At 38.9% G+C, this 23,238-nt stretch overlaps 1 protein-coding gene across 1 annotated transcript; it reads right to left on the reverse strand.

Annotated features, from left to right (window-relative positions):
• Positions 1 to 1,656: 1,656 nt before the first annotated feature.
• On the reverse strand, positions 1,657 to 17,489 carry LOC149851382 (sulfite oxidase-like). Its single transcript, XM_090008324.1, has 11 exons — positions 17,466 to 17,489; positions 16,875 to 16,990; positions 16,748 to 16,789; positions 16,609 to 16,669; positions 16,382 to 16,463; positions 7,642 to 7,760; positions 7,406 to 7,501; positions 4,971 to 5,074; positions 4,771 to 4,873; positions 2,006 to 2,221; positions 1,657 to 1,847 (listed from the first exon to the last, which is right to left on the reverse strand). Exons 1-11 carry the CDS (start codon positions 17,487 to 17,489, stop codon positions 1,716 to 1,718), a joined length of 1,095 nt encoding a protein of 364 aa, XP_089864450.1. The 3' UTR covers positions 1,657 to 1,715.
• Between the last annotated feature and the right edge of the window lie 5,749 nt (positions 17,490 to 23,238).

Genomic DNA, 23,238 nt, shown 5'->3' on the forward strand with positions numbered 1-23,238 from the left:
TCCACGGTCCATATGAATATGGGTCTTGTTTTGACCCGGCTCAAGATCAAGCTGGAGTTCCGTCCGGGTCCGATACAAATTCGGGTCGGTATGGGATCCATTTTGGGATTCAAAATTCACGGGTTGGGTCGGATTCGGAGCGAACTGCGAACCAAACCCAACTGGGTAGGCTGGGTATGGGGCTGCCAGACCCGGACCCGCTCCTGAGAACCCAAAGGGTGGTCCTCGGTAATCGGGTCCGGATCCACTTAACATTGGTTCTTGACTGGACCCTAAGGGATCTGAATTCATCCACAGGGGATCAATCCCCTTAGCCCGTGAATGGGCTGCAATCATGTTCTCGGGCGCAGGCGCTGGGAGGGTCGACAGACCCATCCCAGTCCGAACTGACGTTGGCGTGCCCGCAAGAGGATCCAGCAACAAACTTGGGCCATGCAGGTCGGGTGTGGCCTGCAGCCCCTGTGGTGGGGGTCGGTGCCTACCCTGCGTATGCACGACACTGATGGGAGGCTCTCTAATGGGCTCCAGGGTTGGAGGCGCTACGGTCGTACTAGGGTTCATTGTTGGCGTACCTTGTTGGAGCACTTCTCGGTTGATGGTTCCACGCAAACCTTCCCCAATGCCCCCCAGCAGTATCGCAGGCTACAGCACTTCTCGGTTCGGTGCGATCATGGCAGTCATGTCGATGCTCATTGCACCATCACCCACGGTGGTACCCATGGGTTGTGTTGTTGCCGAGGTCGACCCTACCGTCGATTCCATGGCAACGAGTCGACACTCTATACCATCCATCCTCTTGGTGATCCCGGTCATTTCTTTGTTCATGCGCAGCATATTCTCTTGCATTTTTGTCATCATTTCCATCATGCGCATCATAGGGTCCTCGGTACTTACTTCTTCCCGTTCCTTGCTGTGTGCCGGATCGTTCCTCGCCTCTGGAGCCATGCGGCTGTCGATGGAGGATGTTTGGGCTCTGATACCACGTTGATGCAGCCTTCAAAGGGCTATGATAAGAGCAGTGAAGACACGGCTTGTCGATGCGCACTCCAATTCCCGCGTAACCTTGATGAAGGTTGGGCAGGCACGACTGTGTATAATCGGATGCTAAACAGGCTTAAAAAGCAATAAATCTCACCCAAATGGTGAGTCGAAACTGATTTTATTAAATACTCAATGTCTCTGGCAGATTGCTGATAAACAAGTTGAATAAAGAATGTAAACAACGAACTGTAATGGAAAAAGAACGAATGAAAGAGAAAAGAAAGAATAAACTGTAGTGATTCTCCAAAGATTGTCTCACGCAGCCCTAAGTCGTGCTTTTTAAAGATGGTCACTGGATCTGGGTCCGAACTCGGACCCGGACCCGAGAAGGCTTCCATTCGAGACTGGATTGGTGTTGAGCCGGGTCTTCCCTTTCTGGAGTAGGTGCGCATTATCTTCCTGCATCGAGTCAACTCACCTAGGGTCGGACCCTGCTGCTAGGTCCGATCGTCCATTCCAACTGGTGGGTCGGGTCCCCTGGCCGTGCCAGGGTCACATGGTACTGGTACTGGTACTGGTACTGGTACTGGTACTGGTACCGACTGCCCTGCATCACCACCCCACAAAACTATTATTTTCCAGCACAAAATATTCTGGTCTAAGAAAGAGTGATTATGACTCTGAAAAGCTTGTAGCTATCAAAATTACCATGCACATGATACACTCTTTCAGAATTACAAATTGGAGTTTGCAATTGGTAAAGATGTGTTACGAACACGAACTCGGTGCCATGAAGTATTCAATATTCCTCTGAGGTTCCATATCTCTTCCACAGTTTGTGGTTGAACATTTGCAGCCACATCAACCTGCACCAACAGCAGAACCAAAACAGCTTATGCTATACGTTGAATAAGGCATTGTTCTTTTATGCGATATTTTTCAAAATGCCAACTAGTCGTTCAGCACAGCTAAGAATTTGTTTTCAAATAATTGGCTATACATGGAATCAATATTGCATGCATACCGCTTTGACCACGATCTCTGCATGTGCTGGTAGATCGACCGTGGCCTCAAAAAGCACCCACGCCCACTTGTCACTGCTGATATCATCTGAGATATATGGAACATCTCTTTTCTGGTACCTTGAAGCCTCCATCCATGTTTTTCCACCATCAATTGATAAATCAACCCTCTCAATACCACGCCCTCCTCCAGAGGCAGCATAACCACTGATAGTTATCTGAAGTATACAACATAAATACAGTAATATGGTTGAAGACATAGATGTGTGTGTTAGGGTAATTAAGCATGAAATTCTCTAAACTATTCTTAACTAGATTTTTAACTGGCACATTGATGATGCAACCACCACCCAGCTAAGAAACTAGAAGCAATTGATGACCAAGTTTTGTAATCCAATCACGTACATAGTTTTCTCCAAATAAATCAAGAAAACTTTTCATAGAAGCAAGCATGAAAACGGTAACTGTTAGTTTAAAACCACGGAATCAGCATACCAAAGTGCCCATTAAGACTAACCTACATAACATTTCTGTAGAGATAAAAATCAAAACCTTACTAGTGAAACAAAGCATGTTCATATGTCAGTCAAAGGAAAAAGATGAATCGGGCTAAGCAATATTCGAGACTTTTCTTGGTTATGCACTAAATTAGCTGAATATGCAAAAATGAGGTCGAGGTCAGCCTTGTAAGGTCCATCAGAGCTGTATCCAAAGAGTCTGGAAGATGATCAGTATAGTTAGCAGGATATTTGATACTAATCTCCAACATCTAGTACATGAGCAATGCAGTTCACATGCTCTGAGAAGAAACACATCTACCAAGAGAGTTAGGAGCAGGCATCGGGCCCATGACCAGTCCCATTTGGGTTGGACCTGAGATGTAATTTTGAGACGTAGCCCAGCCCAAACCATGCTTGTGCCCAGTCCATAGACAGGCCACCCATCAATGGACTGGCCTGGCTCTACCCATGTCTTTTTCCTCCTAAAAAAGCCAGGCCCATGGGCAGCCCATGGCTGAGTCTGTTGACATTTAGGGCTTAGCCAGTCAGAAATCCAAAAATCCAAGCTGGGCTGGCCCATTGACAAAGGGATAACTTAAATAACATTCTTGATTTTTGGATGATGGACCTTTTTTGTGCTCTGACTCATTCTAGATAAGCATACAATGGCTTCAAATAGACTTTCTACAACCCAAATAATCTCAAGTTGTTTCATACATCTGCTTTCAGACAACCAGCGCTGTCACAGAAGGGTGAGGTATATTCTCACATTCCAAAGTTATTTGAATCAAGAGCTTTGGTTCCTCACATAGATTTCACTACTGTGTATCTTGATGCAAAAATTTCCACCAACTAAATAGAGCCATGTGCCCATATAATTTGCCATGTTAAATCATTCAGACAATCAGCAAATGTCTATCCGCTACATGATAATGTGAAACATAAGAAAACCAAAAACCATAATGTTCCATGCATATGAGAAGCCCTAGGTTGAGAGTTGAGACTTTGAGAAGTGACAGCCACTTCGTCAAAACATACCCTCATAGTTTACAAGTTCAGTAGGACTTTGCCATTTCTTGAGCACAATCTTGCCTTTGGTGCTTTTGCTACTGCTTCATGCAATCAAAAGTCCAAAAAGAAGTAGCAAACCATGCAGAAAAGATGCTTAATTACAAAAAAAAAAATGTTCAAGATGACGGTTACACATCCAAGATGGAATGGGGCTCACATTTGCTTGAAGCATAGTGTCCAATAATATGACAATCCACTGGAAGAGAAGAGCAACCCAAACACCACATGAATGATGTCATGAATGACTAACAACAGTCCCAATAGCATTGCAACATTATATACAGATGGAGAAAAACAACTATCGGTTAATAAGCATCCGAAAAAAAAGGTACACTGAAAGAAAGATGCTGACCTTTCCTTGTTTCACTACATCCACATCCTCAAGGGAACAAATAGCACTCTGAGGTACAAACAAATGATAGTTTAGTTTTGTGGAAAAATTCATCATCAACAACTAACCTTGGGCTATGTTTGGAAGCTTGGCATGAGAGGAAGCTAAGTTGCAAAAATGAAAGGCTAGTTTCTGGAATTGCCAAATATCTACTCTTGGAGGATTTTTTTTTTTTTTTTGAAAAGAAAGCTGGGGTTAGGCGGACCCCTACCAGAACAACAGCCACCCCATGTAGCAGAGGGATTCAATCCTGGGCCTTCGGCTTGACATAGGACCCAGCTTACCACTTGGGTGGTACTCTTGGAGGAGATATTTGCCAACAACGTTTTTGGGTGTTTTAAAGGAGTTGAACGTTTAGCCATCTCCTTGGCTCCCCCCGTATGCCTTCACAACACCCTTTTCTAAACAGCGACTTCAAGAGGAATTTCACCCAACTCTCCAAATTCACAACTTGCCCAAATAACCAGCGCCACCACCACCACCCCCCGCCCGCCCCCCGGCCCCCAACAGAGCCTTAATTTCATTGAGAACCATATTTATATTATCAAGATCAAGCAACAAAGTTTAGTGCCATGAACCAGGGACATGAAAAACAAGAATGAGTTGCAATATATTAGAATAACACAAAATGCATCATTGGATCTTGGCTGTGATGTTTTCCACAGTTTTCATCTCCATTTAAGCTCTGTTTGGGAGCCGTTTCGTTGGTGATTATAGAAGTTCCAATAACACAACCATGTTCTTAACATGTAACTCTATAAACTTTAGTACAAAACCTGTACTTGAAGATAAAAAAAGAAACCACCTGAACGGGGAAGTCCATCTGGGGCTTTCTGGTAGACCATACAATATTGTCCCAATTAACTGAAGGTGGAAACATCTTATAATCCTTCTGCATGAAAAAAACCCTGTTTCACAGCAAAAATGCCATTCTTAGAAACTAGCATCAAATTGGCTAAAAGAGAAAAACTCCATGACAGATTTCTAGTCTTTCAAACCTGGGGCTCTTCTGCAATTATGTTGATGCAATCCAACCATTTAACAGAGCGAGCACCAATAACACCCGAAACAATTACACGCAGTGGATATCCATGATCACGATTGAGAATCTTGATATATGAATGGAAAAACAAGGACCATTAAATTTGTGAGCTAAGAAAAAAGAAGGTGATCACAAGAAAATCAGTTCAGAAAATTCACAACAAAGAAGCCAAAAAGTAAGGAATAAATGCACATGAAAGGCAAGGGAATTTAAAGCATATAGATGTCCGGCGTCTTTTGTGTATTTGCAATTCATTTTTTAAATCACCCTTATCCTTCACTTTTTTTATTGTTTCTTTCTCATTTTTTTTTCTAGCACTTTTCTGTAACATATTTATGCACATAGGCATGTAACTCCTCTTTTCCAAGTGAGTGAACGAGAATCAGATTGCTCTCCTATTCACTTATCAATCATTTCATGAGATTAGAGCCTTAGGGATATCAATCTAATGTTTGTCTTGATCAATTTATTGTTTCACTTAAGAATAATGCTTTGACCAGTATTTGTTCTTGCACCTGAATTTATCTGAACCACGCCTGGCATATGATGCTATCTGGCAAAATCAGCATCAATTATAACTAATATAGACCCCCTATGTTACTTTGATACTGATACGGGTGTCGAAACACGGGAAAAAGTGTCAGACATGGCAGGTCTTCAACATCTAGACACTTGGACACAGCTATATATATAAGATAGAAAGGAGAGATTTAAAGAATTACGCAAACAAAACCATAAAACATAAAATGCACATTCCTTTCTCATTTGCAGTCTGATCCTTGATGATTTACACAAATGTCAATGATGCAAAATGAACATGTAAGATTTTAATTACAAAAAGTCAAAACAAATCATCAAGACTAATGGGAGCATAGGATGCTCGATATTGGCATGATGGATACAACCAGGTAAGTATCTTCAGACTCTAAAATTCTTGACAACTTGTTTAACAAAGAAGTATCCACAAAGCTGGACACCCGTGTCTATGATACCCAACACTAGACATGGGTATGACACTTGCTGGACACGGCGTGTCTATACACCTTTTAAGGTGTCGGACACTCGACAAGCATGTCCAAATTTTTGGACACCCCTAACTTCAAAATGGAGTGTCGGTGTCAGGAAGTGTCCGACACTGACACTTCAGCCTAGGTGAAGTGTCCATGTAACATAGTCCACCGCTCATAAATGGTAAGCGTCAACTGTCACTTGACATCCACCTCTTACAAATGGTAATCTTAGCCTTGAGTAGATAGTCAACAAAGACCCACAAAACTGAATCCCAAGTGCATTGTTTGACAAGCTGACAAATACAAACGTGTGCTGACAAAATTACAAGAGCCAGGGGGCTGAAGCAGTAACCACCATGTATCGCAAAAATTACAAGTTTAACATAAAATGTATTTCATGGCATACAAAGTTTAAAACTGGTATCCAATCATTCAGTAACTTGTCCAAGTCAGACTCCATATCACTTTTGCAACTTGGCCAGAACAACTGGATGGTTGAGTCACCAGATTCTGTAAAACTTGGATGAGTCCCACTAGCGATTTCCGGAGTTGACAAGCCTTGCATGTTGGATCAGACTAAATCAGGCTTAATTGCCCTAAATGGGTGAAAGTTTTCAAGTACAGGTGCCTTGTTGATAACTCAGAAACTAAAGCTAGTGGATCACGTAAATGCAAAATGATGCCGCAACTAATTCCAAACATTCCATACATTTGAAAATATAAGGAAATACTAGAAAAGGGTATATATATATATATATATATATATCTATGTCACATGGGTGCGGGTGCGGGTGCGGGTGCGGGTGCGGGTGCGGGTGCGGGTGCGGGTGCGGGGATTCGGCACTTCCAAAAAACCCGGGTGCGGGGGTGCGGCAGGGGCAAAAATGTAATATATATATATATATATATATATATATATATATATATATATATATATATATATATATATATATATATATATATATATATATATATAAAGGGGGTTGGGGAATAGGCGGGGTTTTTTTTTCAAATTTTGCAGCTGTCAGCTGCTGCAGTTGTCAGCAGCTGTGCTGACAGCTGCTGTCAGCAGCTGACAGACTAGCATAAAGTTTTTTTAAAAAAAATTCGAAGCCCATTTTTGCAAATTTTTTTTTTTTAAAAATGGACATTAATGATCTTGGGTGCGGTCAACGCACCCAGGATCGAGTTGACCGCACCCGGTGCGGCACCCGCACCCGCCTCGAGTCGCGTCGACGCGGGTGCGGCACCCTCCTAGCCGAATCCCTGTGACATAGATATATATTTTATTTATTTATTTATTTATTTATTTATTTATTTATTTTTATTTATTTATTATGATAGAAATGCAGACAAAAAACATGCCCAAGGAAGCAAGAAACAGCTACCTCTCCATTCATTTCATATGCAAGCAAAACATCAGCTAGGGGATTTGTTGCCTGACTGAGAGGAATAGATGCCTTGTATGGGCCACCATTTTCTTCCTAGAGTTATACAAGTTAGAAGAGAAAAAAAAGAATCACAAAAGCAGTTTGACAATAGCAAGGCAATGGACTACTGGTGCAAGACAACAATTGAAGCTATATTTATACAAAACATGGGATCCCTTGGATGTGATACTCACTTTACATCTGTCAACACTGACAAATTCAACATGCTTTCCTCCTAACGGGGTGACCACTGTGAGCTTTGGTATTCCTATCAGTTCCAGAACATCTGACAATTTGGCACCTCCCCAAACAGCTGAAAAGCATATCAAAACGATTGCTGTGTAAAGATCACTTCTACTAATATAGAAATGTGCACCTTTGCCCGCTGAAAGAACTTAAACTAAATGAAAGACCTGAATAACAAGTCCAAAAGAATTCTAATTTGAGGAGAAACCTTCAAGAATTTTAATTAGGATGACGCAAATTCTTTTTTATCAACCTTTTTTTTCAGTAACTGGCTGGTGCAAATTTTCTTGAGAGAATGATTTGTATGATGGGATTTTGGTTATAAATGTCTTTTCTCCCTCAAGAAATCACTTGAAACTAATCTCTAAGACCTTTTTAAAGGGATAAAGTATACCAGAAAGACTTCTGAACTTGTAGAATCAACAGAAGTTTTAGCAACTTCATGTTTTGTGATTTTAGAATAATTATTTTTCTTTTTTCCATTTTTAAAAAAATGATTAAATTATCATGTTTTCAAAATGCAGACGATATTGTGTGACAAAAATATAAATTACACTCATAAAATTTATCTAAGATCAGTGTTCCATAACTCATGCTCACAAGCTATGTATTGGTTATGGTGCTGCAGTTTGGGAAAGCCACATCAAAACACATACAATGACAATAATGTGAACATGCAAATGATATTTGCATCAACACAACAATGCAGTCTGGACACATAGCAAATCTAAGAGAAGAAAAGTCACTCAAGGATCAGATAGGAGTTTTGAGGACATTGCCCCCACCAAATAGAGATTTAACTTACTAACAGGCCCAACTCCTTTGGATGGAAGAGGAAACCATCAATGAATAATGCTACTCAGTGTTGTTAAAAACACGCCTCAAGGCGCAAAAGGTGGGTCTCGCCTCAAGGCGTGGCCCTTGAGTATTTTTTTTAAATTAAGTTTGCATTTCCTATTTTTTGTTTTTATATTTTAAAACCTTTAAAACATGTTTCTTTATATTTAAAAAAAATAATACAAAACTTATTATTTTCTTAGGTCTTTTGTTGTTATTTATATATTTTTAAATTTTTTAAACTCCCAATATTTTTCTGAGATATTCCCGAGATTTATCAACGTTTGAAAATCTCTCCGACAAATACCCTCACCAAGAAATTACCTTTAACGATACAGGTGACTATGATTTAGGTCAAATAGGGGTCAAAGCCCCCATTTTACCCAAATTTGGGGTGAGCCCGACCCTTATTAGGGTTAGGCCCTATCTTCTTTCCCTCTCTCGCTGCTCAATCCACTCTCTCTCGTCTCTCCCTCCTTTCTCGCTGCTCCATCCTCCCTTTCTCTCGTCCCTAGTCTCTTGTTGCTTGTCTCTCTTATACGCAGCAGAAAAAAAATAGAAGAGAAGCAAAAGAAAAGGAAGAAGAAGAAGGTGTTAAAATTGTACATAATATATATATATATATATTTGATGTATATATTTTTTCTTTCTTTATTTTTCTTTTATTTCTTTTTGTTTGGTTTATTTAGAACTAGGTTTAGTTCTTTTTTTAGCTAGACCTTGACCAATCAACAAAATGTTGGCTATTCAAAAGAGTCGTTGGAGCTAGTCCAACGGCTCTATTTGTAGTCGTTGGACTAGCGCCAACGATTCTCTTAGAGTCTCTTTCTTCCCTTCTTCATTGTATATAAATAGGGGTCATTCCCCCCTTATTATTTATGCTTCTTGCATGAAGGTTATCAATAAAAAGATTATTTATTGTTTAGTATTTATTTTTTAGCCTCTTGTGTTTGCCCTTTTAGTGAATTTTGTGAGTGAGCCCATTTGTGGCTTTTTGTGTGTCCACTTTGGCATTGTGGTGGATCTTGTTGGAGCCTTTCTTTTACTTACATGGTATCAGAGCGAAATCACTCTTAAGTCTTGAGGAATGCTTCTTCCCTCGTTTTCTGTACTTGTGGGAGAAAGAAATAATTTTTTGGTGATTCAAGTATTCGTAGGATCGTGCATTCGTGGTGGTGTGATTGTGCTATTACTCTCTCCTTTCTTATCTTTTGTTTTATCACATTTCTCTTCTCATCTCTTTCTCTACTCTTTGTAAGAATGGATGGCAATGAGAAAGTCATCATCATACCCATGAAACTCAATTATACTAATTTTGTAATGTGGTTTTTAATAATGAAGCACCACATATGGGGAAAGGGATTGGAGGGATTAATTGATAGTTCTGATCCGGAGCCTAAACTAGTTCTCACAAAGGTAGAGAATGAAAAAGAAGTGTCTCTTACGGATGGTGAGAACTAAGGCACTAACTACTTATCACAAAAAGTAAAAAGAGTGGAGAATGGGGCATGCCAAGATTATGTTTTGGCTAACCAATAGTGTGGATATCAATAAAATGCTATAGTTTCACAAAATTTGAGCGTGCCAGTAAAGCTTGGGAATACCTAAAGAGTATGTATTCCCTTAAGGATATTGCAGATGTGAACAATTTACAAAACAAAGTTTGGACAATGATTTAAAAAGACAAAAGTATTAGGGAATACTACAATGAGTTGTCCGAACTTTGGGAAGGATTATCTATTCTTGAGCCTAAGTGGCATTGTCCTGAAGATATAGAACTACGACAAAAACAACTTGATGCAAAGCATTTTTATCAATTTATAAATGGGGTGAGACCAGAGTTTGAAAGTACCAAATCAGCTCTTCTCCATGAAGGAAAAGTCTCATCTATTGTTGACACTATCGAAGAGTTGAGTATGGAGGAGAATAGGCTAAGAGGGCACTCTTTCAAAATTGAAGACGACTTTATTTTGGTTGTCTCTAGACCGAAAAACTACATGTGTCACTACAAGTAACTTCATTGGAAACAAAAAAATTAGCATGATAACAAGATTTATTGAAAACAAGGCAATGATTATGACAAAAAAAAGATTATTTGTTATAACTGTCATGAACCCGAGCACACTAAACCTCAATGCCCAAAGTTTTGAAGAATGGAGGAAAAGGAGGTAGCTTTGGTTGGTTCTTCAAAAGATGCAATGAATCTCATGATGCACCCGTATCAATGTCTCAACCGATGAAAATTCCCCAACCACTTCTCAAATGAGTATTTTCTTCAAATGAAGCCTCAACTAGACCAGCAGTTCCATCCTTCTCCGATCTCGGTAAAACTCCTTTGAATCTTAACTCTGATGCTTCCTTTCATATGGCCCCTAATAGTAATTTTGTACCTAAATGTCATACCAACTCAAGTGTGACAAATATTTTTACAGCCGATGATACATCTCTTGAAATAAAAGGAATGGAGAATTTTGAAAGGTCTTTACAAAACTTCAAAAAAATTACAATTTTAAAAGTTAGATATATTCTTAAGTTAAATTTAAATCTCTTATCTGTTTTATAAATATCTGACCATTGATATGATGTCTCATTCTCTTTTGATGATTGTTGGGTGCAGGATTGCCAGTTAGGGAAGCTAATTGGGGAAGGCCATAAAAAAAGCGGACTTTATTACATAGATTTTTTGGAAATACCCAAGGATACTTTTTCTTATAATGTTCAAAAATTAGAATTGGATTTATGACACAAACAACTTGGTCATCCTAATGTATCCAAAATCCAACACTTTCCAAATTTGGATAACTCTGAAAATTTTACGTGTAAAGACTATATTCTAGGTAAAATGAAGAGATTATCATTTCATGAAAGAACTTTCATTTCCTCTAAACCGCTTGAGTTAATACATTCGGATGTCCGGAGGCCAGCACCAGTTATATCAAAGGGTGGATATGCATACTATGTGGTTTTTGTTGAAGATTTCTCTAGGTATACTTGGATCTACTTCCTCAAACATAAATCCAAAATCTTCCCACATTTTCAAATATTTCATAACTTGGTCAAAAATATGTTTGAAAAAGATATTTCTATTTTTCATACTGATTCAAGAGGAAAATTTTTATTAAAAAAATTTAAAATTATCTAAATTTACATGGTAACACATATCAAAGATTTTATCCTCATACACCACAACAAAATGGGTTGGCTAAACAAAAACACAGACATATTATAGAAACAACCACAACTTTACTAATACCAAACCAAGTGCCAAAAGATTTTTGGGTTGAAGCAACTCTAACGGCTATATATCTCGTCAATATGATGTCATCTTATTCTTTGCAAAATATAACACCAGTTTAAAAACTCTTTTAATTATCTTCCGATTATAATAGACTAAGAGTTTTTTGGTGCAAATGTTTTGTTTTTACTAACATAAATGATAAACTCTCCCCTCGTGCTATTCCATATGCCTTCTTAGGTTACGCAGATAACTAAAAAGGCTACAAGTTTTTTATCCTAAAAATAAAAAATTATATGTTTCACGAAATATGACTTTTTTAGAAAAAGAAAGTTTCTTTGACTTTGAAAAGATTAAGTAGATGAGTATTTTTTTTTATTTGATTTAAGTTTGAGTTATGAAAATGTGACCTTGATAATGGCTTGATATAATAGATGAATGTGATCTTGGCAATGGTCATAATAATGTAATTACTGCAGAGCAAACTCATACGGACAAAAACTATTTACAATATTCTAGGCACAGGGATTCAAATCAACCATGTGCACTGGAGAAATATGTTGAACAACCTGAAGTACAAATTAGAAAGTCATCTAGGATTTCTAAACAACCTAAAAAGTTTGTCTTATGATTTTTTTTCTCTAAAATACAAGGCATTCATTGCATTAATTCATTTATGCATGGAACCTTCAACCTATACTCAAACTAAAGAGTATTCTGAATTGGTAGAAGCTACGAGAATAGAGTTAGGAGCTTTAAAAAAGGCTAATACTTGGATTATTCAAGATATTTCAAAAGAAAAAAAACTTATAAGTTGTAGGTGGGTATACAAGATTAAAATAAAGACTGATGAAACTCTTCAAAGATAAAAAAAAATTTGATTAGTTGCCAAGGGATATTTCCGAGATATGACATAGATTACGAGAAAACATTTGTTCCAGTCACTAGAATAACCACGGTTAGAACCCTACTAGCCTTAGCCTCTATTCGAAAATTGTCTATATTTCAAATGGATGTCAAAAACGTTTTTCTCAATAGAAACCTAGTTAAAGAAGTTTATACGGAGGCACCACCGGGTATAAGTGTTCCTAAAGGTAAAGTTCTTTGTCTGGAAAAGGCTCTTTATGGACTTAAACAAGCACCAATGGCGTTGTATGACCAGTTTAATCGAGTTATGCTTGATATTGGATTTAAAACTTGTTTGACTGACACTGTATTGTTTATTAAGATTTCTGATGCATGTATTATTATTCTTCTTCTCTATGTGGAATACATGATCATTACTGGAGGAGACAAACAAAGTTGAAACTACTAAAAAACTTTTCAAAAAATATTTTGAAATGACTGATTTAAGCTTCTTAAAATATTTCTTAGGAATCGAAGTTGCTTACTCTCCTAGAGGATATTTATTATCGCGATCTAAATTTACTTTTGGCATTGTCTCCAGGTCTAGAATCACAGATGATAAGAGAGTTGATACCCTTGAGATTACCAACACCAAGATGCAAATTGATGATAGAGAATTTTTTGAAGACCCTACTACTTACAGACAGCTTATTGAGGCACTCACTTATCTTTCAATTACAAGACCTGTCATAACACACGTTATACACACAGCTAGTCAATTTCAATATGCCCCCACTTCTGTTCACATGGAAGTAGTTTTGCTCATTATTAAATATATTAAGACTTCTCTTTCTCGAGGTCTCTTTCTGTTTGTTTCATCTTCTTTAGATTTAATTGCTTATATTGATGCTGATTGGGGAGGTGATCCCAATAGCAGGCACTCAACCACGGGTTTTGTATTTCCTTATGTAAATCTCTGATTTCATGGTGATGAAGAAGCAACAGAAAGTTTCGCTTTCATCAATTGAGACTGAATATCAGGTCATGGCAACCACAGCGATGGAGGTAGTCTGGCTCGAAAAGTTGTTGGATGATATGGGAGTTTAAGTGACAAGAACCTCTCGCATGTACTGTGACAACAAGAGTGCGATTTACATTACCAGTAATCGTACTTTTCATAAACATACTAAACATATCGAAATGGATTGTCACTATGTTCGAGAGGAGTATCTACATGGGACCATTGACCTGCCTTACGTTATATCAGAATACCTGTTAGCAGATTTATTCACCAAACCTCTTGTTACTCCATGATTTCACTTTCTCTTAAACAAACTTTCGATTATTGTATCATAAGTTTGAGGGGGAGTGTTAAAATTGTATATATATATATATATTCTTTATTTTTCTTTTATTTCTTTTTGTCTAGTTCATTTAAAACTATGTTTAGTTCTTTTTTAACTAGACCTTGACTAGTCAACAAAATGTTGACTAGTCAAAAGAGTCATTGGAGCTAGTCCAATGGCTCTATTAATTTGTAGCCGTTGGAATAGCTCCAATGACTCTCTTAGAGTCTCTTTCTTCCCCTCTCCAATATATATAAATAGGGGTCATTATCCCCTTATTATTTATGCTTCTTGCATGAAGGTTATCAATAAAAAGATTATTTATTTTTTAGCCTCTTGTGTTTGCCCCTTTAGTGGGTTTTTTTAGTGAGCCCATTTGTGGCTTTTTGTGTGTCCACTTTGGCATTGTGGTAGATCTTGTTGAAGGCTTCCATTTATTTAAAGAAAGTACCTCTTTCCCTCTCTCGTCTCTCCCCCCTTTTTCGTTGTTTCATCCTCCCTCTTTGTCATTTTTCGTCTCTCGTTTATCGCAGCTTGTTTCTTACTCTCTCATCTCTCATTTATCGTTGCTCGTCTCTCACTCTCTCGTCTCTCGTGTACTCAGCGGAAAAAAGGAAGAAGCAGAAGAAAGAGAAGAAGAAGAAGGTATGTCTTTTTTCCCTCCCTTGTTATTCACTCTCTTGTCTCTTCTTTCTCCCACCTGACCCTTTTGATATAGTGTTTGGTGAAGATAAATGGATTTTAGGGCTTTAAATTAGAGGCTTTTGTGTGTTTGTTAATATTCTTGCATTCTTTTGTGTGTTTGTTAATTTTTTGGCATTCTTTTGCGTATATACATGCAAAAATGTGTTGGCTGACCCTTTTAATATAGTGTTACGTGAAGATAAATTGATTTTAGGGCTTTAAATTAGGGGCTTTTGTGTGTTTGTTAATATTCTTGCATTTTTTTGTATGTTTGCTAATTTTTTGGCATTCTATTGCATATACATGCAAATATGTGTTGGCTGACCCTTTTGATATAGTGTTTCGTGAAGATAAATGGATTTTTGGCATTTTTTTTATTTGTATTTTTAGATATTTTTAAATTTTTTTTTTAAGTTTTCAAAAAAAATTGAGGCCTACGCTTTACCCTTTTTTGGTGGAGCTCTACGCTACGCCTCAACACTTTTCACAACATTGATGCTACTAATTGGATTTGTGAGAACATCATTATATAGCTTTAGATAATGAATAGCAGTACAGGAAGTAAACCATAAATGTAATCAAATTGAAAGAGTTCGGTTATTTTGGTATATCTATTGATTTAATCAAATTAAAATTGGGGTAATACCCAAGATATTGTACATTATTACATATCATTTCAAAAGGCAAATTAAGGATATTCTGGACACTTCTGAAGTGTTGAATTAGGCCAACTAGGACACAAGAGGATAGGGTCAGAGGCACCTTGGTGGTCTCACCAGCAGGGGTAACTTACCTGTCATCCACTACCCCTGGAAGAATGGTTCTTTCAAAGCGGTTTATATTACAACTTTCTGATGCTCTCCATCCCATACCATGAATGGTGGAAATTGATTCTTGGCACGGCCAAGTTATGAGCATTCTATACAAAAGTTCATGGAAGTTGATCAGTAAGATGAACAGCATCCAAGGAAACACTGATGGTATTACTGTCAGGGGCGCTCTTGAACCAATCATTCTTGATTGGGACATTACATTCAACTGCAATCTGTCTTTTATGTTACTCCAAGTCAGAGGCTTCAAGTTTTAAATCCAACAAGGATGTTACCCACCAAGCTTGACAGTTCACTAAATGTGTGTGTGCGTGTGTGTGTGTGAGAGAGAGAGAGAGACAGAAGGAAATCTTGCTTTAAATGTCACTATTCCTTGTTCTTCATTTTAAACAGTAAGGGTTTTAGATTGGATTGACCATTGAAAGTTCTAAAAAGCTACTTCATGTCTCCAGTACCTATTTGTCAAAATAATCTGAGATTTTAAAATTATAATTTTTTCTGGTCTGGGAAAGGTTGATTCTAAAGCTATCAATTAATCCATCTATCTAAGCACATTACTTTCATCATGTAAACATGAAAAAAATACATAAGAAAGCGACATTTGTAAAACCTAATTTTATGGAGCTTAGAAAAAGTTGAAACAGAAACTTGCTCAAACATGCCTGCAAGTGGGAAGCCTGGAACACATCAGACTTAAGCAAATCCTAGATTAATTATCTTGGAAATAATAATCATGAATGGAAAAGAACAGGGAAAACAACACTTCTGTACTTGGATAAGGTGCACAAACATAATCAGAAATTTTAGTAGATTGGCTAAGTTAGAAGAGAAATCAGCACCGAGATGACAACAGCAGTGGTTAAGCTAAAATGACCAATAGATAAACCACAGACAAATGATATGTGCATACCATTTCCAATTGCACCAACATCCCAACTAACACCTTTAACAGATTTCTTTTTGCTCATTGCTGCTCTTCTATTTCCTGCACACTGGATCATCAACAATCAGAATCAATTTCTTTGCCCCCTCAATCACTCAAGACAAATAACCAAACCCCATATTACAATGAAGGCTCAAATTGTCAGGAAGACAAACACACACAGTATGTGTAAGGTACTTTGGAATTCCATGCACCTGTAAAGTAGCAGTAACATTGTATTTCGGGAGTTTTCTGCAAATCCAATAGAAGGATAAGCTCCCAACCAAAGCAAAGATTAACCAGAACAATAGCATCAGCAATAATATTGGTCACCTGATTTCTGCCCAAGAGAACTCTCTTGGATTTTCTATAAGGCCATTGATTATGACACGATATCTGTTTTGCAAGGAGGAAAAAAAATTAAATCCTATAAACTTGACATGAATTTCAGTGCAGGAAGACAGCTTTTGCATAGTACGACCTTTCAATATCATCGACCAATGGTATTGGTCCATGATTTCGCTTGTAGAACATATCCACAGGAGTGATATATGATGCTATTAAATCATAACGTAGTGGTTCTGCATTGAAAGGCTCCTGTACCAGGAAAATATTAGAAAAATCATTCAAAAACATAAAAAAGATTGTATTTGTTTAAATTATGTAAACAGAAAGAGAACAGGAGAAGCATTGAAAGGCTCCTGTGGATCATATGCTTAGGCCATCTATCCAACTGATAAAATAATTTTACAACTAATCAAAAACACATATACGAGATGGATTTGACGCACGCATCAAGGGAGTTTTCTTTCTTTCCTAAAAAATAATTCACGTGTTAAACAGACGACCGCAGGTATGGCAAGCTGAGCCTGCAGGACCAGGTCTTCCTGCAGGCTGCGGTTTCTTCGGGTTATAAATAAAAATAATAATAACTTTTCAAATGCAATAAATGTCATATATTTGATTTTTCAATGAAATAAGCATCCGATTGAAACCATGATCAATTTGGTTCCACAAAGATTTCGCAGAATGGAGTTTCCCTGCTACCAGTTCAATCAACAGCTTCACTAACCACATAAGCAGGAACATATCTCATACTGACTCAATTCCTAATCAATATCTAATCATAAGATAAAACCAATCTGAACATGAGTAATATTACAGCACTAATCATAATCCACCGCAAAAACAAATAAATTCTCCGCCAGCAAAACACATTACAGAAAGAATCTATTAAAATCAAAGAAGGTGAGAACAACAAAAAGTCCGGCTTCTCTTTAAAACCTCCAGCATTTCATGATCAACGAAAAAGATCACGAGCATACAGCACATCCAAACCAAACAGAACAAGGACTCGGGCAATTCAAAACCCAACAAACGAGAAATTAAAAGAAAAAACATTTAAGATAATTACAAGAAACGCTTATTAAGAACCAATTCAAGAGAAAAGGGAAACCCAATTCTTATATTCATAGCCTATCGCAAAAAAAAAAAAGGATACCGCCCTTAAGCTCCAAAGATGCAGAAAAAGAAACCCAATGAATGAGAAGAGAAAAACGAGGAGAAGAAGAAGAAAGAGACTTCACCTTGGCGTTGATCTTAAGTGAAGGGTGACGAGAGGGTTCTTGAGAATAATCGGAGGGTGCTCTGATTCCCGGCACTCTCCTTGGGTGGGTGGTGAGAGAGAGAGAGAGAGACGAACATGTGGATCCGTATACACAAAATGACTAAAATACCTAAAAATGTGCAATTTATCTCCCCCAAAGAGCCAGAAGGTTTCGGCAAACTCCGGAGTGGCATTATAGTCATTTTATTAATAAAACGGTCTGGTCAATTGTTAGGGGTATTTAAGTCTTTTCATATTCTTCACTTTTTCGACTGATCCGAGGTTACGTAGACTCTGCCAATCATACAACCATACCATTTGGGTTCGAACTTGCAACGTTCCAACACAAGGTGACTTAAACGAACTGCTCCTGCCAGACAAGAGGAGCTGCCCGTTGATTATTCGCCACTTTGCATCACTGAAGTCACGTACCCGCTCTCTCTTGTCTCTTTCACCTCAAATCGTGGGAAAATACCTATTTGTAGTATGTAAATAAGACGTTTCCCACGATATACCAATGGGGGCTCGGCTTGTCTGGCAGGAGCAGTTTTTGCATGTCACCTTCTGTTGGGATGTTGCAAGTTCGAACCCTAAATGGTATGGTTGTATAGTTGGTAGGTGTCTGCCTAACCCCAGCTTTCTATGTTGAAAAAAAAAAAGACTTTCCCCACGATGGGTGAAACAGACACTGTCATGTGGATGTCACGTTTTCATAGAAAATGTACCCGTTTCCTACGAAAATGTGGTCACACATATCCCCTGGGGAAGCATTTTCACACTGTCTGGGTTTTATCTCAAGGTGCATGGGAAAGGGTTTTCCCTTCTCGCATGTTGTTAAACGCTGCCCTCCTGAAAAGCAGATTTCACACGAAAGAGGTGGGAAAATTCAATCCATAGGGGAGTGGTATGGATGATGGACAACCACAACCTTAACCAATTAGTTTGGACCTTAAGCTGAGTCTGAAATAGATAGAATGTAGTATGGCATTTGGCATTTTATAGGAAATATGCCATTTTCATGCATGGCTAATTTTCTTGGGAAAGACACCATTCCGTACAAAAGTGTGGGGTTCACCGTTCACCACAATGGGCGGGGAACTCCGTCGTCGGAAAAAGAGAGGAATTAGATTCTTTTCTTTTCTTGCTTTCCATAAGGTGAAAGGAAATAATCAGTGCCCATCCAAACAGTAGATTGAAAAGCAGATCAGGTCATATTGTATATAACCAATTCTTTAGTTATATTTGTTTCCAGGGGGGATTGCTTGTTTGGCAGGAGCTGTCAGTGCACGTCACCTTATGTTAGGACGTTCCAAGTTCAAAACCCTGTGGTACATTGTATAACTGGTGGGGTCTGCCTAACCTCAGTTTGCCTTTAAAAAAAAATCCTTAGTTATATTAAATCCTCACCGCACATCTTGTCTGATGGAGTTGTGTGTGGGCCCAACTCTCGCGGTCTTCAAATGAGATGGATGTGTGGTTCACAAGTGAAATGTGTGGTGGGGAATTAATATAAGTATATAACTTTTCCACCTTGTGGTAAGGATGCTCCCGGTGGGCAGGGATGGCAGTGGACCGGGGGAAAGCGGCCCCCCCCTCGCCCCGTTTGGACCGGGGATGAAGGGTATGAAACGGGGATGGAGGCGGGGACGAAGGTTAAAATCCATCCCCGTTCGGGGATGGACGTACCCTTTTTTCCCCGCCTCGCCCCGTCTGTGCCACTTTTCCCCGCCTCATCCCCTCCCCGCCCCGCCTCATCCCCGTTTGAACCAGGGATGGAGGACATGAAACGGGGATGAAGGTGGGGGTGGAGGTTAAAATCCATTCCCGGCGGGGATGGAGGTTCTAATCTTGAGGCGGGGCGGGGGTGGAGACCTTGTCCCCTGCCCCACTGCCATCCCTACCTGTGGGCTTCAAACTTGTGGGTTCTCAACTTGGTGGCATCCACAACTCCGCCCTACCATATGAGGGGAGCCCTTGCGAGCCAGGAATTGAATAAGACAATGGGTTATCTTCAATATGACCCGATCTGCTCATGCCTAAATCCGAGTATCACCAGATCCGTTCCAGAAAAAGAAAAGAAAGAAAAGTCAAAAACTGGACCTGAATTCGGTTAAAAGACTCTTGGCCATCCAAATCCAATTGGCTCTGTACAGTTACATATGCAAATTTGAAAGTAAAATTGCTGAATTTAAGGATCTGTTTGGAATTTGGATAGCTTCAAATCCTTATTTGGATAGCCAGATCAATTGTATAATTGGATCTAGAAAAAACCCATGGTCCAGTTAAATGGGCTCAGATCAATTGTATATGTGATCCAAACAGATAACTTTGAGATTCCTACCCACATCAAGTGCCCAGCTAGGTTCTGGACTCACCAAACCCTGATCCAAAGTCCTGGCCTAGAGGTACAGGCCGACCAGGATAGGACACAAACAGCTTCCAATCATGGTAGTGACAGAAAATTATAGTAAAATATTTTTCCAATTTCATTCCCTCTGCACAATTCATAGGTGGTGGGTGGAGTATTGTAGTCATCCACCAGCTATTTCTCTTTTTTCAAATGGATAGCCAAGTAGGACTGGCAAAAATTCCAGGCCCGACCCATGACCCAATGGATCAACCCCTCCCCACCTGATCCTGATCCAACTCATATTGCTTTAGGGTTAGGAAAGGTTTTTATAGTGTTGACCAATCTAAGTTTTTTGTTGGTTTGGCCTTCTGGTAGTCTTAACCCCGAAAGTCCTAAACTCAACCCGACCCGAAACAGCTCCAATACTCGATATGAAGGTTTAAAGGAGAGCAGATCTGGTGATCTGTCAAATCACTTTGGAGGAGTGATCTGACATCTCCGCCGTTCATTTTTCCAATCCTACTGTTTCTTGTGCAAAGTGTGGGGCCTACCAAAAAGTGCTTGATGATTGCATCCTTGGCAATCCTAATGATGACCATTGATCACCATAATTAAGGGTGGGGATGTCAGATCACTTTCCCAAAGTGATCTGACAGATCACCTGATCTGGGGGTTTGGTCGACTTATATATAATGGCTAAGCAATGCTTTATAAGATTATTATGATAAATTTAATACCCTAATAAGATGCCAAATAATATAAAGTACTCTACTTGGAATACTTTGAAAATTTCTCCGGCCACATAAAACACAGAAAATCGATATTATGTGTTTTGTGTGGCCCAAAGTACTCGGGCCCGATTACTAGATCTGCTCGGAGGTTTCCAGCCCTAAGGCAGCGTTTGAGAGGTGGGACAAAGGAGTCCCACCTAATCTGGACATTATTTCCTGCATCAAATGCAGGCTATGTCACAATTATTCGTGGACTTCCAGTATGCGGGATTAGGATTCCACTTGAAAGTTTGAATTTTTTTTATCAAAAATGGGACATAAGGACATGGATTTTTTTTAAAAAAAATATTTCTTTAATATTTTAATATTAAAAAGCTTTTTATTAAAATATAATAAATTATTATTTAAAATATTAAAATAATTTCTCACATGTCAGTGTTCATGCCCGTGTGTCCGCTTGTGTCACCAGGAACAGGCAGCCAAAATATATTGCATGTCCCTGTGACATAGAATGCAGGACATACTCGTCCCTGCCAAAGTGGGAGGCTAGTTGAACTTGCGTCTCACTTTGGTAGGACACCATTGTCGGATCGCAAACCTAGGGGTGTGACAGTTACATCTGAACACAGCAATGCAATCGAGGACACAGTGTCCTAGTCCACTGCATCCAGGGTGGCCATGCATACATGTAGGGCTGGTAAATGAGTTGATAGAATTGAACAAGGTCTGTTTGGGTTTGCATCGTTTACAGCAAGACACTACTCAGCTCAGCTCGTCTGGCTCATGCGAGCTCGAGCTCGAGCTCGAGCTTGTACAAACCGAGTCACAAGCTGGCTGGTTAAATAAAAAAACTATTTTTTATATGGTCCATAGTGAAAATGGAAACCCTGACCTAACTAAACCAATTGAGCTTCCACATGCTTTTTAACATCACACATAAATCCTATATAAGCTCATCTAAACAAGCCGAGACAAACACCCATTGTTCATGCTAGGCTTGGTTACACTATAGGAGCAGCTCGCGGCTCGGCCCTCTGAGCCAACTTGATTATCACAAATGAGCTTCAGGCGAGCTGAACCATGCCGAACCACGAGCTGCTCGGTTCGTTTATCAGCCCTACATACATGACTATTTTCATGGGTCCAATTTTAACCCTAATTTTTTGGATCCAACAGCTTCCTAGAATGTGCAGACTCAAGAATAAACTTCACATAGAACTACCAAGCGACAACATTAATCTATTTATAGGTTTAGTAAGAAGCAAAACATCAACAAAAACAAGAGCTAAGTTAGCCCAAAAGGCACCTAGCAAGATTGATCATACTTGAGGTTGAAGTTGGACTTGAAAAATCAATGCTACAAAGGCCTCAAAGGTACCAACTTGAACAGCCCCCAAAACTAGCTAGTAACTGATCATTATAAGTCAACTTATGAATATCCAATAAATGGATCAAGGAAAAGAAAGGAAAAAGAAACTAACCAAAATGAAAAAAATACAAAAATGAACATGACAAAAAGCAGCTCAAAAGTTCATAGGAAGTCTATTATGATGGTTTATTTTTATTTTTTGATAGGCAAGCTAGGGTTAGACAAACCCCCACCAGTTATACATGGCACCATTGGGTTTTGAACTTGCAATGTCCCAACACAAGGCCATGTGCACTAATAGCTCCTACCCAACAAGCCGAGCCCCCCGTTGTAACTTTATTATTGTTATTACTATATTTTTTTCTTTGAGATACCGCTTCGACTTATGCAGGGGGGGGGGGGGGGGGGGGCGACGCCCATGAGATTTGAACCTAGACTGCTTGTCAAACGGTCTACGCCCCAACCCACTATGCCAAACCCCTTGGGTCTCTATTATTTTGTTTAGTTTGCATGTGAAACTTATTACCTCAGTTTGAGGGAAAATGAGATAAGTCCATTATGATGGTTGATAATGTAGAAACTTCAAAGAAAACAAAAGAACATATTCTTGGAGACCAATGATATAAACAAATAGTGAGACCCAAAAGGAGGGAGAAAAGAGGTTTACCTTGGTATTGATTACAAGATGAGGGTGAAGAATTGGCTCTTCAGAGTAAACAGAGGGACCTATAAGTCCTGGCATCTCTTGAGTTATGCTGCATCCATATCTTAGGACTATCGATAAGAGAG

The sequence above is a fragment of the Nuphar pumila genome, chromosome 1 (assembly GCF_984573655.1).
Source record: "Nuphar pumila chromosome 1, dmNupPumi1.hap1.1, whole genome shotgun sequence".
Taxonomy (NCBI): domain Eukaryota; kingdom Viridiplantae; phylum Streptophyta; class Magnoliopsida; order Nymphaeales; family Nymphaeaceae; genus Nuphar; species Nuphar pumila.